At 63.9% G+C, this 17,965-nt stretch overlaps 1 protein-coding gene across 1 annotated transcript in view; it reads right to left on the bottom strand.

Moving 5' to 3' along the window:
• Nucleotides 1–17,513, bottom strand: part of KIF21B (kinesin family member 21B) — a 39,943-nt gene extending 22,430 nt beyond the window's left edge. Inside the window, exons 1-8 of the mRNA XM_055583822.1 lie at nt 17,241–17,513; nt 4,896–5,118; nt 4,484–4,666; nt 1,771–1,920; nt 1,543–1,677; nt 1,125–1,292; nt 774–889; nt 134–329 (exon numbers count right to left, since the gene is read on the bottom strand). Of these exons, the coding sequence (XP_055439797.1) occupies nt 134–329; nt 774–889; nt 1,125–1,292; nt 1,543–1,677; nt 1,771–1,920; nt 4,484–4,666; nt 4,896–5,118; nt 17,241–17,281 (1,212 nt within the window). The 5' untranslated portion in view covers nt 17,282–17,513. The remainder of the gene's footprint in view (nt 1–133; nt 330–773; nt 890–1,124; nt 1,293–1,542; nt 1,678–1,770; nt 1,921–4,483; nt 4,667–4,895; nt 5,119–17,240) is intronic.
• Between the last annotated feature and the right edge of the window lie 452 nt (nt 17,514–17,965).

Raw genomic sequence — 17,965 nt, forward strand, 5'->3', positions numbered from 1 at the left:
AAGGGGGGGGCCTGGGTGGGAGGGGAGGGGGCCTTTGGAGGGGCGAGGCCCTGGAGGGGCGGGGCCTGTGGTTGGGGTGGGGCCTTGGAGGGGTGCAGGGTGCGGGCCCTGGGAGGGGGCGGGGCCTACTCACCGTCTTGTACTCCATCAGCTCCATCTGTAGGCGCGCGATCTCGGCCCGCAGGGCGCTGATCTGCTGGCTGGTCTTGTCCTGGTTCACCACCACCTTGTTCTTGATGTTGCGGGCCCGGTTGGCATATTTGAGCGTGTTGAGCGTCTCCATGAAATCGCGGTCCGAGGGGCTCACGCAGGCGATCATGATGGTCTGGCTGGGGAGTGCGGGGGTTGTGGAATGAAGGTCGAGCGCACAGCCGGCCCGGGGGGCATCACTTCAGAGCAGATCCTGCTCCCGGCTGGGGGCCCTAAGGACCTGGGCAGAGCCTGGAGCTGGGGCTCCGCACCACCTGGCCTGGGTCTCCACTCCAACAGTGGTGACCAAGGCGAGGCGGCCAGCAGGCGGCGGGGGAGGGGGGAGGAGGGTTGTGATGCGGCCTCTGCGTCCCCTTCGGCCTCTACCACCTCCTTAGGATACCCCTTCCTGCCGTGCAGACGACGAAGCCGGGTCCGACCACAGTGGCCGGCAGGCACCTCCAGGCCTGCGGCCCACAGGGCCGGGCGGGCCCCTTGTCCACTGGGCCTTACCGCTCCAACCCGGACACCGGCAGGCCCCTGCGCTCCCCCACCCCCGCCCCTCCCCGGGTGTCGGCGGGTACCTGTTGCCGCCCAGCGAGTCCTGGAGGAGCCGGGTGAGCTTGGAGTCTCGGTAGGGCACGTGCACCACCTTCTTGCTCTGGTCCCCCAGGGCGCTGATCACGTTGCCCAAGGCCAGCTGCGGAGACAGACCGCTGCTCGAGAGGCACGGGGGGGAGGACAGAGCCCGGAGGGTAGACCTGGCCCGCTGACCCCAGCAGCCCTCAGGCTCCCCGAGGGTTTAGAGGCAGATGTGAGAGTTGGTGACAGTGGGCAGTCAGGGTCAGGGCAGCGGCCCGCCCCGGCCAGCAGCCGGCCTGAGGCGGGCCTGGGGAGGGTCTGAGGCTGAGCTGTGCTTGCCGCTGCGTGCCTACCAGCCCACAGTTGATGGAGATGCCCTCCTTGGCCCGCTCGCCCGTGGCCCCTGTCCGCTTCAGCCGCTCGGAGCCGGCCAGGTCCACGAAGTGAAACTTGGCAGTGAGTGTCTCGTACTCACTCGCAGGAGGGGCGCCATCAGGAAGCCCGCTCACGGCCTCGTTCACCTGTGGGGAAGCCAGCCGGCATGGGCCCCTCTGCTCCCAGCCCCTGCCCTCGGGCCCCAGGGGCAGCGTGGCTGGGGGTGCCTCGTGCACACCGAGCATCAGACTGAGTGCACTGCCTGCTTCTCCCGCATTGAGAGGAAGGCGAGTTTGCAAGCGGCAGGGTGAGCCCGAGCCCAGGTCTGCTGGCCCAGAGCCTGGGCTCCCGCCGCACAACCCTCCCGCCAGCGGGTGTCTGCCCTGGGCTTCTCACCAGGTCGGGCCGGGTGCACACGCGCATCTGACACAGGTGGATGGTGAAGATAGCGTGAGAGCGCGAGCTCTGCACGTTCATCTGGGTGCTGGCCGTGGTGCGGGACAGGGCGCCCTGCTTCAGGCACTGGATCAGCTGCGGAGGGGCGGACGTCAGGGCCAGCAGCTGCATGGCCCGGCTCCCCCCATCCTACCCGCCCCAGCCCACCATGGCTCCGCAGGCGCTCACCTCCTCCTGGGAGCTGATGAGGCGGGAGGTGACGCCGGTGGTGTAGATGCTGCCGCTGGCGTCCTCGTGGATCTTGATGTGGGACTTGCGGTGGCGGGCATCAGGGTCGCGGGCACTATCGAAGAGGTCGAGGATCTCCTCATTGTAGAGCTGTGCGGGCGGGAGATGGGGCTGGGTGTATGCGGGCATGGCCCGGGGCCCCCGGGGCTCTCTCCAGCCACACGCCAGCTCTGCTCTGCAGGCACAGAAACCGGCCCTGGGTGGCTCCCTAGCCACCCCGGTCTTCCTGGGGTTCCAGGTTCTGGGCTCTTTCCCCTGGACGGGGCGGGAGCAGCTGGATCCTGGGCAGAGCCCACGGAGGCAGCAATCAGCGCTCCACCCTGGGGGCTGAGGAACCGGTGGGAACAAGAGGACTGAGTCCTCCTGCAGACAGAGGATGTGATGCACCGGGGAGAGGGGGCGGGGGCGGGGCTCCAAGCGGGGAGGTGGGGCTCAGTGGAGAGCTGAGCTCTGGGGGGTGAGGGATGGAGAGCCACCTGTGACCTGGCCCCCAGTGAGCCTGGGGACACCACTGTGGGAGGCAGCCTGGCTGGGAGTGTACCCCCATTTCAGATGGTCTCAGCTTTGGAGAGTCCTGTGCTTGAAATCGCTGGCAGGGCAAGTTTCATCTGTTGGAATTGTCACCAGGCAGGGAGCTGGGGCGGGCAGCAGGAGGGACGAGCAAGCGGTCAGCGGCCAACAGTGGCCTGTGTGTGGGGGGGCAGGTCCCAGCCCGCGGACATCCGAGGCTTTGATGGCCTTCAAGGGACAGAAATACCCCACAGGAAGGGGAAGAGGAAACGGAAGGCCCTGGTGCAGATGTGGGACCTTGGTGTCTGTCTGTCAGGACAGACACACGGCAACATTTAATCCCTGTGGGTCACCCTTTGGCGTGGGCTTTCTAGGTGCTGAACTGCTCTTTGGGTCTCTCTATGACAAAAGGATGCAGAAAGGGAAAAACAAAGAGAAGTTTATAGAAATACACAGTGTGGGACACACAAACACACAGATATACACATGCGCACACACAAATACACATATGCACATACACAGAGATATACACATGCACACACACAAATACACATATGTGTATACACAAACACACAGATATACACATGCGCACACACAAATACACATATGCGTATACACAAACACAGATATACACATGCACACACACAAATACACATATGCATATACACAAACACACAGACACACACATACACACAAACACATATATGCATATACACAAACACACAGATATACACATGCACACACACAAACACACATATGCATATACACAAACACACAGATATACACATACACACACAAACACTCATATGCGTATATACACACAGATATACACATACACACACAAACACTCATATGCATATACACACAGATATACACATGCACACACACAAACACACATATGCATATACACAAACACACAGATATACACATACACACACAAACACATATGCATATACACAAATACACAGATATACACAGACACACGTAGAGACATATACAGTGAGGGTGTGCTCAGTCGCTCAGCTGTGCATGACTCTGTAGCCCCATGGACCATAGTCGCCAGGCTCCTCTGTCCATGGGATTCTTCAGGTAAGAATACTGGAGTGGGTTGCCATTTCCTCCTCCAGGGGATCTTCTTGACCCGGGGATGGAACACATCCATCCATCCATATATATGTATACAGAGACACACACGTACACATGCCTGCACACATATACATATAGATACTTATACAGGTATAGACACATACTTACGCACATAACATGTACACACACACACACAGGCAGACTCTTTATCAAAAGCAAGCGTCCAGAAGGACAAAGAGCAGCTTCCAGCCTAAAGTCAGGGCCCCTACGGGGAAAGCAGTGCACAGATGCCCAGGAGGGAGCAGGGCTGGAGAGGCGGGGGCCACGTCCTTCCCTCTGAGGACACCCTGGACACGGTCAGAGGCCAGGGCGGCCCCACACCCAGCAAGCGCCGCGGGGCCGGGATCCCTGGGACTGACGCTGCCTGGGCCAGGCGGCCGAGAGCAGGAGCCTGGTCACGCTGGGCCTCGTAAGAGGTACCGAGCCCACGGACCTTCTGGAGACGCTTCTGAGAGGTCTCTTGGGAGGCCAGGGATCCCCTCCCCTGCCCCAGAGCCGCTAGCTGCCTCCCTGGGGCTCAGCACCCCGACCTCCTCCCAGAGACAGGCAGGACCAGAGGCCAGAAAGACCCCCTCTGGAGAACCCTCCTGCCCTGGGGTCAGAGAAGACTACGAGGGTCAGGAAGGACCTCAGCCAGAAAGGGGAAGGAGGGCCCAGCAGAGGCCAGGAAGGGTGAGAGCCAGAGTTCTCACTATGAGCTGGGCCTGGGCGTCCTGGTCACCCTAGGGCCCCAGGACTGGGTGCCATCGCGCCTACCAGGTGGCAGAGCTATAATCCATCCGAGTTTGCAGGGAACCTTCAGGTTCTCCCTGCCTCGAGCCCCTCGGGGGCAGGGAGGCCCTTCAGGGTCCCGCCGGGCGGGCCTCCAGCACCGCGTAGCTGGGGGACGCCCTCCACAGCGGGGACCTCATCCCTGCGGTGCCTCCTCTGCCACCCTGCTGGGAGCCCGGCTCCCGAGTCTTGCCACCCCCACCCCGCCACCCGCAAGGCCACAGACCTCCAGGAACTGGGCGCTGACTTTGAACTCGGGCCCGGCCACGCCCTGCTCCTGCGCCCGCTGTTTGCGCTCCGCGATGCCCCCGAAGAGGTGCGCGATAGCCCGCGGGATGATGCCCTGCTCCTCCTCCGCTGTGGCCACGTCGAAGCCGGTGCCCATGGTGTACGTCTTCCCCGCCCCCGTCTGTGTCGGCAAAGTTGGGAGAAGGTGTTACCCAGCACCCTGGGGGCAGGGCAGCAAGCCCGGGGCCCTCCAGCCTGTCCCCGCCGGCCTCTCCCAAGTCTCAGCCAGCAGTGCCCCAGCACCCCCGGACCACGGACAAGACCCCAGCTGCACCCCAGCTACCCCGCGGCCAGCGCTGTGCCCTCAGACGGGGGCCGCGGCCCGGGTGACCACAGGCGAAGGCGCTCACCTGCCCGTAGGCCAGCACTGTGGCATTGTAGCCCTCGAAGCAGCCCTCCACGAGCTTGCTGACGCAGGTGGAGTAGATCTGCTCCTGCCAGGTGTCCAGGTCGAAGACAAAGTCATAGGTGAAGGCCTTGTCCTTCCCCAGGAGGACCTGGGGCTCCCCGGGGGTGACCGACGTGCAGATGTGGCAGCCCTCAATCTTCTCCTTTGACAGCTGGGGCCGGATCCTGCCCAGGGCGGGGGTGGGAGGGAGTCCTGGGTCAGACTGGCTGGGGGTGACCCGCAGCCACCCTCCTGCCCATCTGGCTGGCCAGCATCTGTCCCCAGGTCCCTCCTCTCCCACGAGTGGGAGAAGGAAGGAAGCATAGCATGGGGGCAGCTGTGTGAGACCTCCCTAACAATAACAGTGATGATAATATCAACACCGCTCAAAGCAGCAGCTGCAGGCGTTTTTATTTATGTATGCACGCATGTTGGCTGCACTGGGTCTTCGTGGCTGCACATGGGCTTTCCCTAGATGCAGAGCGCGGGCTTCTCACTGCACGGGCTTCTCTTGCAGTGGAGCACAGGCTCTGGGGCGAGGGCTTCAGGATTGCAGCCCATGGGCTCAGAAGTTGGGGCTCGAGGGCTCCATAGCTGTGACGCATGGGCTCAGTTGCCCCATGGCATGTGCAATCTCGCCAGAGCGTGGATCGAACCGTGTCCCCCGCATTGGCAGGTGGATTCCTAACACCGGACCATAAGGAAGTCCAGAAGCTGCTAACATTTCATGAGCACCCTAGGAATTGAATCTACGTTAAAGGTATTTTACCTAACACGAATTTACGTATTATTTACCATAAACCTGCAAGGTATGTGTTATTTGCTGGATTTTTACTGAGGAAACAGAGGCTGGGAGAGTCTGACTTTCCCAAGATCGGGCAGCAACAGAACATGCCAGGTCCGACTGACCTCAAAGCACACGCTCCTGACGGGTCACGGAGCCCCAGGGTCCGCGTCCCGTAGAGAAGGGGTGGGGAGAAGGCAGGTGGCCCCTCCTGAGAGGCAAAGCCCAGGACCAGCGAGGGAAGGGAGGGCCAGGCCCGGCTGCCCCCCCAGGGGGGGCTACATTCCGGAGGAGACCAGTGCCTCTGCCCAGGCCTGCGGGGGCTGCAGGGGGTCCCCCCCGCTCAGGAAGGCCCGCCCCAGATGCGAGGGGAAGTCTCAGGCACGAGCTCCAGTTCCTTTCTGGAAGCCAAGAGGGCTGGACCAGGCAGGACCCTGAGAGTGGGTCGAGGCAAAAGTCAGAAAAGGGCAGGGACCTCCAGCAGGGGCGCCCACCACAGGAGGGGCCCCATCCCAGGCCCTGGGGGCTCCCCAGCACAGAGGAAGAGGAGGGGCCCCAAGGCAAAGCGGGGCGCAGCGTGGACAGTGGGCAGGGCCATCTCCTTCCCCTGCCCCTGCCCCTGCCCCTCTTGCAAGCAGCCGCTGCTGGAGGAGGTCCCCATGGCAACTGAGAGTGAGTCAGTGAGCATGTGCATGGATTGGCAGAGAGCACCTCCCGATGCCTGAATCTCCGGGTGGAGGGGTGCTTGTGGGCTCACACAGCCAGCCAGCCCCTCAGCCAGGCTCTCACAATGAGCTGCTTGTCAGCACCCCCGCCCTAAGCCAACATTTACGGAGAGAAGAGAGCATGTGAGGGCTGGCCCGGGGCACTCCCCCTGCAGAGCCAGCCCCCAAGGGCCATCCTGTCTCAGCCTCAGGCTGCCCAGCCCTGAGGCTCCTCAGAGCCCAGTGAGAAGCCCCCCGAGCCTGCGGCCTGCGTTCAGCTGTGAGGGGGATAAGAGGCTGGGGGCGGGGTGGTGGCCTGGCCTTTCTCCAGGACTGGTCCTCACACCACCTAGGCTGCAGGGGCTGGACACCCAGGGAGGTTACCACCCCCCTCCCTGTCCCATCCAGCTGCTGAGGGCCAGGCTGAAGTGAGAGCACAGCTCCCGTCTCCCCCAGACCAGCTTCTGGCTGGGAGGGGCGCTGGGAATCCTCCCCATCCTTTCTGGACCTACAGACCAGACCCTGGACCCGTCAGTAAGATGCCCGGGCCGTGGTGCTCCCACCTGGACCGCTGGTGGTGGCAGCCGACACACAACCACGCCCGAGCGGGACACTTTGGTCCCTGAGGCGGACAAGGAAACAGACGGTGCCGGCCAGGGGCGGGCGCCAGGGGGAGCGGGGTCGGAGCCTGGGCAGGGCGGGCTCCACTCCTCCCTTGTTCCTGTGCTTTGTGCAGCTGAGGGGCAGGGCCCAGCGTGCCCAGGGGAAGGCGGGCAGCAACCTCAAAGGGCACCGGGTAGGGGCCAGGACCTCAGGCCTGGGGGCCCAGGGTGTCCGGGGCTCCCAGGGGGACCCGGACGCCTCTGAGGCCTGTCCAGCTTCGCTGGCCAGCACCAGCTCCCTGCCATGTGGGTTGCTTGTGATGGGATTTCTGGATCTGGTTCAAATACCATTTAATTACCACAGGCAGACGGCAATGTTGGTGATTGGAGGAAATCGAATCAGGGTCCCTGGAGACAGGAGGAGCCGCAGAGGGGGAGCCGTTGCCCTGCCTGGCGGAGCCCATCAGCAAGAAGCCGGCTTCTGCTCCGCCCACCAGGCCCCCAGCCCAAGAGGGTGGCCGGAAGGACATCAGGAGGCAGGGCCTAGAGGGGGCTCCAGGGTTTGAGGGTCCAGGCATTGCAAGGTCAGCAGGCATTCACCCTGGGACCTTTCCCGGTCCAGCACATTTTGGTGTGGGGTCCTCTGGGGTCAGAGCCAGCCAGCCCCACGCTGGCCCATTCTAGGCACAGTGTCCTTGGCAGGTGTGGATGGGTGAGTACCATCCAGAGAATGGGGTACCAGCTGGGAGCCAGAGGACACGAGCCCAGGATGAGTCACTCACTCCCAAGGCCACCGACCCGGACGGGGTGCGGGGGAGGGTTCGTCCCAGGGATGGGCCATGAGCAAGTAACCGGGCATGGGTGCTTTCATGCGCCAGCGCTGAGCCGGGCGCCTCAGACCATCTCACTTGAGGGAGGTGGTGCACCAGCGACTTCAACCCACTGTCCAGAGAGGGGCTGAGGCTGAGGCCCAGTCAGCACAGGCAAGCCGGGAGCCTGAAGCCCGCGGCTTCTCCACGTCTCCAGCTGCCTGGGACACTCGGCGCCCAGATGGACGTATAAACTCCCTGCCCGGCACCACTGAGGGAGCAGGGGGCAGCTGGGCGGGGGCGGCCTGCCACAGCCGACACAGGTCCGGCAGGCTGGACCCGAGCGCTGGGCTTTCGGGGGCCCCCAGGCCAGTGGGCAGTCGCCTTGGGCTCCTTCCCACCACACCCTGCCCGGGGGAGACTGTGAACCCAGGGCGCGTCCAGGAGATAAAAGACGGGCCCTTGGCAAGCGCCTGCCCCATCCTCCAGCGGGTCAGCCACCCCTGCTTCCCTGCATCATCAGGACATCTCTTCCCAGTTTCAGCTTTCTAGGAACTCCACGGCCCTTGCCTGCGGCAGCTCCTGACCAGCCTGGCCCCGCCCCAGGCGAAGTCACTTCTGTGGCAGCCCTGGAGCCCCAGATGAGGGAAGGAGACAGCTTCCGGCTACGCAGGGTGGCAGGATGGCACCCCTGCCAGCGCTGTTCCTCCGTAGGGGCACGGGAGGGCAGGCAGGGGTGGGAACCAGGTTCCAGGATCTTCCAAGGGAACCAGGGGCGCAGGGTGCTGTGGGCCCCAACCGGAGCCAGGGTGAGGCGAGTGAGGTGTTCGCGCCTCCGATGCAAAATTTAAGGGGGAATGAAAAGACTCCGTGATCACGATAAATTATGATTTACTGCACTATTCGGAAAACTCAAACTGGCAAAGTGTGCTGCCTGTTTTTGTCAAACCCAAAAGGGATTTTGTGGACCCCACGGCGGGGGGTCATTTCTGAGCAGAGACACCCCCCCCCACCCCACCCGCCTCAGCCCCGGAAACCTTCCCCCTCCCCGCCCTCCCCCAACCTCCCCATCCCTTCTCCCGGCCCTGCAGGTGGAGGGCGGCGCAGGGCCCCAGTGAGAAAGGCCCGGAACCTCCCAGAACAGAGCCCGGTCTATCCGCCACTTGGCAAGACGCAGAGGGCCGGGAGGGGCGCAGAGAAGGCCCGGGCTCTCCGGCAGAGGGGTCCAGCCTGGGCCCGCGGGGCCGCCTCCGCGCACTGCCTAGCGGCGCTACGGCGCCGGCGCCGGGGCTGGGGATTCTAAGAGCCGTCTGTACACTCAGGGCGGAGGGCTGCGGGCGCCCGGGCCGCACCCCACACCGGCTCGTGTCCCCCCAGGCGGGGCACAAAGGCGGCGAGCCCGAGCCCGGGGCTGCAAGAAGCGCTGAGCTCAGCACTTCCCCGGCTCTTCGGGAGCCAGGACAGGGCGGAAGCGGAGGACGGCGGAGCCAGCGAGGAGGCAGGCCCGGGGACGCTGCGCCTGCCAAGGCGGGAGGGTCCCTCCCCCAAAGCCTGGCCAGCGGCGCGCCGCTCCCGACCGGCCTCGGTGACGCCGCACAGAGCCGCCAACCACCCCGCAGGGCTCCGCCCCGCCGCCGGGGGCTGGGACAGGGTGCGCGGGTGTGGCCGGCTCCAGGTGAACCCCGTCCCACCCGGTTAGCCGGCTCCAGCCCCTCCGTAGGTCCCTAACCGACCCGCCCCCGGGTCTTTATCCCAGGCTCCCACATCCTTGAAGAAGTCTTCCTTTTCTCCAAGAGGTCGTGGTTTCGTTGCTAAGTCATGTCCCACTCTTGCGACCCCATGGACTGTCGCCTGCCAGCCTCAGGCTGTGATATTAAAATAACTAAGAACTGCTCCAGAATCCTAGGAAATTCTTACGGCTGTGGTGTGTGCTCTGTGATGCCTGACATCCCTTTTGCTGTTACCTGGAACCTCCTGGACTCAATTCCTCAGGAGTAGTAGCCCCGCACATAAGGAGCAACATGCCTCTTTGCTGGTCACTGGTCACGGTACCTACCACACTTTGCACACGATCTAAGGAGGGTACCTACCACACTTTGCACACGATCTAAGGGGGGTTCCTACCACACTTTGCACACAGTCTAAGAGGGTTCCTGCCACACTCTGCACATGTTCCAAGGGGGGTACCTGCCACACTTTGCACACATTCTAAGTGGGGGATTCCCACCACACTTGGCACATGTTCTAAGGGAGTACCAACCACACTTTGCACACGTTCTAAGGGGGGGTACCTGCCACACTTTGTACACATTCTAAGCAGGGGGTTCCTACCACACCTTGCACACGTTCTAAGGTGGGGGGGTTCCTACCACACTTTCCTCATTTTCTAAGGGGGAGATTCTTGCCACACTTTGCGCACATTCTAAGGTGGATTCCTACCACACTTTTCACACATTCTCAGGGGGGTTCCTACCACACTTTGCACACATTCTAAGGAGGAGGTCCCCCCACAATTTACAAAGAGGGCTCAAAGAGATATTAACTCAGCTTAAGGTCACAGAGCTAATCAGTAGCTAGCTAGGTCTTCTAGGAAGCCCATCTTTCCTGGCCATGGGACTGAAGGGTCAGAGCAGGAGGACAACGCGGGAGAACCAGCCTGAAGGCGAGTTGTCACTCGGGCTTGCGGGCCCCACGTCCAGGGCCTTGAGAAGAACCGCAGCCCCCTCCAACGGCCAAGATCACCTCGTAACCAGTCCCTTCAGAAACAGCCCAGGGGTGTGAGCCCCTCCTGGACACCCTAATGTCTTTCTGGAACCCTGAATAGGAGTCCGGGGGCCTGGGTGCCTGGAGAAGTGAGAATGCCCAGCACCCCGTCCTGGGGTGGGCTGCCCCCGATGGCTGCCCGGATCCCATGACCCCCTCCTCACACCACGCCTGGCTCCGTCTGGTGCTGGGCTCTCACAACGTCTGATGTGGAGGAGTGTGTGTGTGGCAGGGGACACAGAGAGGAGCCACAGGACCCCCTGTCTGCCTGGCACAGTGAGGCAATCAGTCATGCAGTGACCTGCCAGGGGCCAGCTTGGTCCCATCACTGATGGAGCCAGACCAGAGGGGAACTCAGCCACAGAGCGAGGGATTCAGACCGGCTAGCAGCGAGAAGGGAAGGGGGGTCTGCAGTCCTCCTCCCGTGGAGTCATGGTCACTGACGCCACCCAAGCCGCCTCTGTTAGGACTGGATGCGGTATCTTTTGAGAGCTGATGCGTGGAGCTCCTGCCACCCTACTTTAGGGCGGACTGCCCCCGCACCCCCTGCAGGATGGGCTAAGTCAGCTGAAGCCCCAGGGTGTCTTGGAGCCAGACTCCCGTGAGACAGCAGGGATGTCGATTCCAGCCGACTTCCTGGAGCTGGCAGGCTGCCCGGGAGTGGGTGGGGAGGAGAGGATGCCCACGAACGTGGGTGACCTCCTCCCTCTGCCTCGGAGGCGGCGCCGTGCTCTTGCAAGGCAGCAGCCTCCTGGGTCCCTGGCCCCCGCTTCCCCTGCCCCGGCCTCGGCTGTCTTCACTGTGAATGTGAAAACGCTCTCCAGCAGACGGCTCTGGCCCTCTGGCAGCTGTTGGCAGGATCATCTTTCCCCGGCCCACCTCTCTCCAGGCCGGGGCTGCTTAGAGGATGCGGCAGGCTGGGCCACAGTCAGGCTGGGTTTGGATTTCAGCTCCACCATTAGGAGAGTGTGACTCCGGGCTTGTTCAGATTCTCCCTTCTGAGCCTCAGGAAGGAGGCAGTCCTTACACGTGACATGTGTCCCTGCATGTACAGGAGCTCTCTCAGCTGCAGAGCTGCGGCGTGGGGAGCCCTGTGAGCTCCCAGGCCCTCCCCCAGCCCAGTCCTCCTGAGGCTGCCTCAGGGAAAACACTGGTCTGAACCCCCAAACAAGAAGGCTTTGTACAGCAGGGTCAAAGGACATGGGTTTACGAGGCCAGGCCTGGGGAAAGGGGTCCGCAGCCCCCTCTGCCTGACTTCTGCCCCTGCACGCGTTCCCAGGAGCCCAGGGAGGGCTGCAGACACTCAAGGGGACCCACAGGAAGCCTGGGGTTCAGGACTCCTTCCCTCCCGGGGATGTCTTCCACCTCTCACTCTCTCAGTTCGTCCCAGGGTCCTGGCCACTGACTTCTGCGGAATGCCCCGGTGGTCCGTCCAGTGGGGGAGGGTGTGGGGTGTCTCATCCACAACCCCAAGGCATCGGCGTCTCAGCTGGGCCCGCTCCCCCAGAAAGGCTGAAGGAGGCCTGGGGGAGGAGGTGGGCGGGGAGAAGCTGGAGCGTGGGTGCGAGGAGGGGCGGGGGGGTGGTGCGGTCCCTGTCCTGAACTGCCCACTACCCCCTCCGCGGTCCACCCCGCAGGCCCAGCTTTGGAGCCTAGGAGGGGGTGTCCCCAGCCCAGGAAAGCCCACGCAGCTGCGCCCTAGCCTTGCCGGCTGGCCTGCCCCACCCCCACCCCGTCCTGGGGCATCTGGCAGGGGTTTCCCATGACCTCCTGGGAAACGCTGCAGAGCCCCAAGCTGTGCTGGCATCCGGGTCGTCTGGGAGGGCCGCTCGGCGGGGACTGAACCCTGGGGACGCTCGCCTGCTGGGGAATGCACAGCAACAGGTGTCGGCCTGTGCTCCCGCCAGACCCCGACCCCGGTCCCCAGGGGCCCTTCCCGGCTCAACCCAGGCACAGTGGGCTTCCACCCCGCACGGCAGAGGGACAGGGGCTCGAGCGTCTGGGGGTCCAGGGATGGTGAACCATGGCCCTGCATCCCTTCCACATCCAGAGCAGCGAGGGCAGGGCAGGGGTGCCCCTGGGGACAGGACACCTGCTGCAGGCCCCACAAACGCCCACCAAGCTCCACCACCCACCCCCCGGGATGGAGGAGCAGCCCCTGGGCCCAGGCTGCCGACCCAGCCAGTCCCAGCCCCAGCCTGCAGCCTCTCAGGGCCCCCATTCCTCCTAGGGGGCTGCTTGTCTAGAGGGTGAAGCAAGCGATAGAGGAGCCCAAGGTGGAGAGGGCCTGGGAGGACACAGGCGGAGACGTGGCTGTCGGGGAGCTGCCCTGCAGGGCGGTGAGGTGGCCCTCGGGCAGGAAAGCGGCGTCCAGGGGCAGCTGTGTGGAGCTCAGGAAAGGCAGGGGGCGGCTCCCACCAGTGGGGGTGGGCAGAGCGCCCCACATCCAGGAGCGCGTGGACACAGGCGGCTTGTGCCCGCCCTGAGCGCCTGCCCGCGCCTCCCCACGTGCACAGTCACAGCCACGACCTGCCCGAAGCGCCAGAGCAAATGCAGGCGCGGGGACGCCGGCGAAGCGCCAGTTAGCAGCCAGAGCAGGCTGCGTGGAGCAGGGCCTGGGGAGCGAGGCTGCCCTGGGCTCACGGTCAGAGGCCTGTGTTCACCGTGGTGGGCCTGTGCCCGTCTCCATGGTGGGGTGGCACCTGGCACCTGGCTCCTGCGGGCCTGCGTGGGACGAGAAGATGTGACGCCTGGGGCTCAGCAAGTGGGCAGGAAGTGACCGCGCCCAGGCCCCCCAGCCCAGCGCTTCCTCCCCTGCCCGCTGCCTGCTGTCCATCACCAACCAGTCCCAGGGCTCCAGGTGAATTCTTTTCACCGCAGTCACTGAGGCTTAACCAGTGAGACACCTCCGAGGCACGTGTTCAGCAAGTGCTTATTCCTGTTCACATTTTCTTCACGCTCAGCTCCTCCAGAGTCAGCCTTTAAGGACTGTCCACTTTCCACTGCACCCAGAACACTGCTCCTCACAGAAGGACATGCCAGAACAGCCCGCTGATCCCATTGTACAGGGAAGAAAAACTGAGGCCCAGAAGGAGAAACAGAAACGGGGCCCCAGCCCGGCCCTCTGTCCCCGGAGCCGGGCACATGTCACTTCTGTCACTTCCTCAGCCCCTGCCCCCCTCCTCGGCACAGTCTTCAAAAGCTGACAGCCAATCAGGCGGGCTGGCTCGGGCAGAGGGTGGGGGGCACGCTTCCGGGGCCTGCGGTTACTACACCGCACTTCCTGGTGATGACATAAGCCCTATTTCTGCAGCAGGAGACCGCCACCAAGACTCTCGGGTCTCCACCACCCCCGGGAGGCCCTGCCTGGGCCCTTTTCCCGGGTCTGGGAACCGGACAGCAGGGACTCTAGTTGGTCCTGGCCGGCCTTGGACTCTGTTGGAGGAAGGGCAGGGAGGAGACGCTGAAGACACCGCCTCCCCACCCCACTCAGTTTTTTCTGTCTTATCTTTGTCCCAAGCCACCAATTCTCTTGATTCAAAATTTTAGACAGACACTGACTAAGACTTCAGAGGAGCCTGGAGCCAGGGGAATAACTGCAGCTAGAGAACCCAAGGACAGAGCAGGGCTGGCAGTCCCTGGGTGTCTGGCTGGCATCCCCAGCCCTGTTCCAGCCCAGGTCTGACCCTGCAGTGTCCAGGGATGGATGCCCAGGGAACCCAGGGAGCCCCCAGCCCTGCCCCAGCAGACTAAGGACAGAAGCTTAAAGAAACCAGGCAAGGATAAGGCAGTGGGGTGGCCAGGCCTCCCCTCGTGCTGGGGGCTCAGAGCTGGAGGTTTAAAAGGGTCTTAAATAAACGCACCCTGTGACTCGGCTTCCTTCCCCAATCTCAACTTTGTCAACCAGCATTTCTTAATAGCCGCCCCTTCCCCTTCTCCCCCGACTAGTTAGGCCTGCATTTCTGCAACCTGGAGCAGGTCTGCTCTCCCCAACACCCTCCTCCCAGGTAGAGACTGGCCTTAGCCAGCCTCAGAGCTGAGAGAGTCCTTATCCGACAAGGGGATTAAAGGATAAATGGATCACAGGGCAGGCTGGAGGGGCTGGCCTGGGAGTCTCAGTGCAGAGTTAAGGGGCAGAGGGCCAGCTTCCAGGGTGGCCTGGGCTGGGGGCGGGGGCTGGGGTTCTGCTCACATCTAGACCTTCTTCCTTTACCCACAGCTCCAGGTCCTGAAAGCTGCCCCCTCTGGTCTGACCCTTCCATGGCCTTCCCCGCAGCTCTACAGACAAGCCAGCTTTGATCCTTATCCAGAGATTACAGTGCCAAGGGCCCCAAGCCTGGCACTTCTTACCTGATCTAGTGGCCCCTGGACCCTTACACACACAAACACACACACATGTCAGACCATGTCTGCCCCATTCCTGGCCTCCCTGTCTCAAGAGTCGGACCCTGGACTTGCCATAAGTTATTCTCACGGGGACACAGTTAGATATGACAAAGGGCAACCAGGCTAGGCCCCTGGCAATTCCAGATCCTTGGCTCTTCCCAGCAGTGGTCAACACTGCTCTAGCCCGCCACCCAGTCCTTCAAGTGGGACCACAGATTTCCAAGGGTGGGCTTGAAGTGGGGGTGGGTTGAAGGGGACCCCCAAAGAACGGAGAAGTCTCCCCGCAGCCCCCAGTGGTGCCATCTGCTCCCGCTCCCAGCCTCGGTCCTAGGCCAGTACCGTCCTCAGCTCTGATTATAAGCTGGGCTCTGTCCAGGCATTGTCTGCCCTCCACAGCCAGCTGCCCATCCCGGTCTGGCGTGTGCACTGGGGCCGGAGTGGGAGGAGAGGTGTGGGCGGGGGCGGGGCCCTCCCCATCCAGGGAGCCCTGAAGGTCTGGCTCCAGAGGTGTTCCAGCCCCCCACCCTCCCTCCAGGCCAGTGGCAGAGGCAAGGAGTGGGGACACCCAGATCCCACCAGGCAGTCTCAGTGGAGGCAGAGACTGTCACCGGTCACGGGAGGGGAGCATGGGCGGGCAAGATGCTCCAGGTGGAAAGGGTCCCGGGGAGCTCCTGCCACTGGCGGCGGTGGGGAGAGAACACCAGCTCTTCCCCAGCTGAACGGATGCCAAGGCCACGGGCTTGGCCACACCTCCGCACCCCTGGTCTAGCCTGGGGGCCCTGACGAGGTGGGGCAGGGGGCTCGGTTTGGCTCTCTAGGGTGAGATGAAGTCCAAAGGAAAGCTGCCTCCTTCCCAGCCCTGGTCCAGTTTCCTTTCATGACGCGCCCAGACTCCCACTCCGCTGCAGCTGTCTTACTGACTTTGCCACTCCCCCCCACCATGCCCCTAGCCCTCACCCTCAGCCCCATAGGATCCTGCTCCAAAGAGCCCCGCCCTGCCAGCCCACCAGGCATCTTTGGGGCTCCTCTTTGTCTCGGGCTGTCCAGGGCCAGCGAGTCTGTGCCAGTGATGCTCCGAGAGCAGCCAGCGGTCCAGGGGGAGGGCACGCTGGTCTCCCTCCCTCCACTCCAGACTGTGATCAGCGGTCCCCTGACCCTCTCCACTGCAGAGGGCTAGCCAGGTGGCTGGGGATGGGGGGTGGGTAGCTGCACCTGCCCTGGGGTGTTTTCCACAGTCTTCTCGGAGTGACTGCCCTGGAATTCTGGAATCTGGGTCACCTACAACCCAGGGAAGTCAGAGACCTTTCTCAGACCCACCCTAGACCCAGACTCAAACTCGCAACCTTATCAAGCAGGGCTGGGTGATGCTCTCCACCCTCCCTGTGTTGGTGATGGGTCCCAGGCTGGCACTCTCCCACCAACGGATTGTCTCAAAGAGCTAAACCCAAATCAAGAACAGGGAGGGTGACATGGCGCGGAGCGCCTCCCCCCCAACGCAAAGAACACAGCTCCGTTGTGCCCTGTCCTCTGCCCACCTCGCTTCTGCCAGGATGTCCCTCAAAGTCCCAGGCAGGTCCACGTGGCCCTCCCCCGGCTCAGTTCTGTCTGAGGGCCTGAGGATGGGGCATCAGGGTCACCGCAGCCTGCCCTCTGAGAGGAGAACCCGGCACCCCTCCTCTGTCCCCAGCCCAGCCACTCTAGGGGCAGGGCCAGCAGGGATCTCTCCAGAGCCGCTGCCTCCCTACGGGCCAAGGCCCCATTCCAGCCCTTCCACTCGTCCTTCGACGATCTTTGTTTGCGGAGCCGGCCAGGGCGGCGTGCTGCCTGCCCGGCAGTGCGGAGAGTGCAGGATCAGCGGGCTGGGTGGATGCGGGGAAATGTCCCCCACCCAGTGTCCCCGCGTGAGACTGCAGCCCGTGGGGGGGAGGGGGGCAAAGAGGAAACACACAGACGCTCCCTCCCGGGCCCGGGCTGGGTGTGAAATACCGGATTTCCTTGTTTATTCGATTTTCTGATCATTAAGGGCTCCCGAGAGGGGCCCGAAATCACCACCCAAACAAAGCCCCTCCTGCCGCCCGCGGGGACGCCGCTCCCCCGGGGGCCCGGCCAGCGCCCGGCGTCCTCCAGCGCGGCCGGCTGGGCTTCCGCGGGCGCGGGCTGCCGGTGGAGCGGCGCCCCCTGGACCCCTGGGCCTCCGCCCCGTGCCCACGCGAGACAAAGCCGAGCTCTCCGCGCACGCGCCCCGGTCACCCGTCCTACCTGACGGCCACCTTGACGCAGCAGTCCCCCTGGCCGGCCATGGCGCTGCAGTGCCGGGGCCCGCGTCGATCAGGGGAGGGGGCCTGGGGGCCGATGCCCGGGGCGACGGCGGCGGCCGCGGCTGCAGAGGGCGGGGGCGCGGGCGCTGCGGGCGGGGGCTGCGGCTCCTGGAGGTGACATGCTCGCGGGCGGCCCGCGGAGGGCTCACCCGCGGCCGGCTGAGGGCCCCCGGGGCTGGGCCCGCGCGCCCCCTCGCGCCATCGGGCGGCGGCGCGGGGCCAGTGGACAGCCTGGGTGCGACGGTCCCCCCACCGCGCGGCTCCCGCGCGCGCACCTCGGGCCGCGCCGCGCCTCCTGCAGCCGCGCGAACAAAGGGGGCGGGGGCCGGCCCGGCGGAGGCCCCGCCCCTGATGCTCAGGCCCCGCCCCTATCTCCGCCCCCGAGCCCGCTGCGCCAATCGAGGCCCGACCCGGCAGCAGGGGCGGGGCAAAAGCCTTTAAAGAGACCCCTGGATGAGTCGGTCCACAAGCTCGCTGGGGGCCTGGAGAGGTTTCCTGGGATCTTCGGAGCGACACGGCCCCAAGACCTGATCACACCGGTGCCTCGATCCCGGAGCCGCAGACTCTCGGCCTCGGTGGAACACCCCCCCCCCTCACCCCCCGCCCATAAATGCGGAAGCCGGGCACAGGGAGGGGAACTACCAAGGTCACGCAGAAGTTAGTGGC

This window comes from Bubalus kerabau, chromosome 5 (genome assembly GCF_029407905.1).
Source record: "Bubalus kerabau isolate K-KA32 ecotype Philippines breed swamp buffalo chromosome 5, PCC_UOA_SB_1v2, whole genome shotgun sequence".
NCBI classification, from domain to species: Eukaryota; Metazoa; Chordata; class Mammalia; order Artiodactyla; family Bovidae; genus Bubalus; species Bubalus kerabau.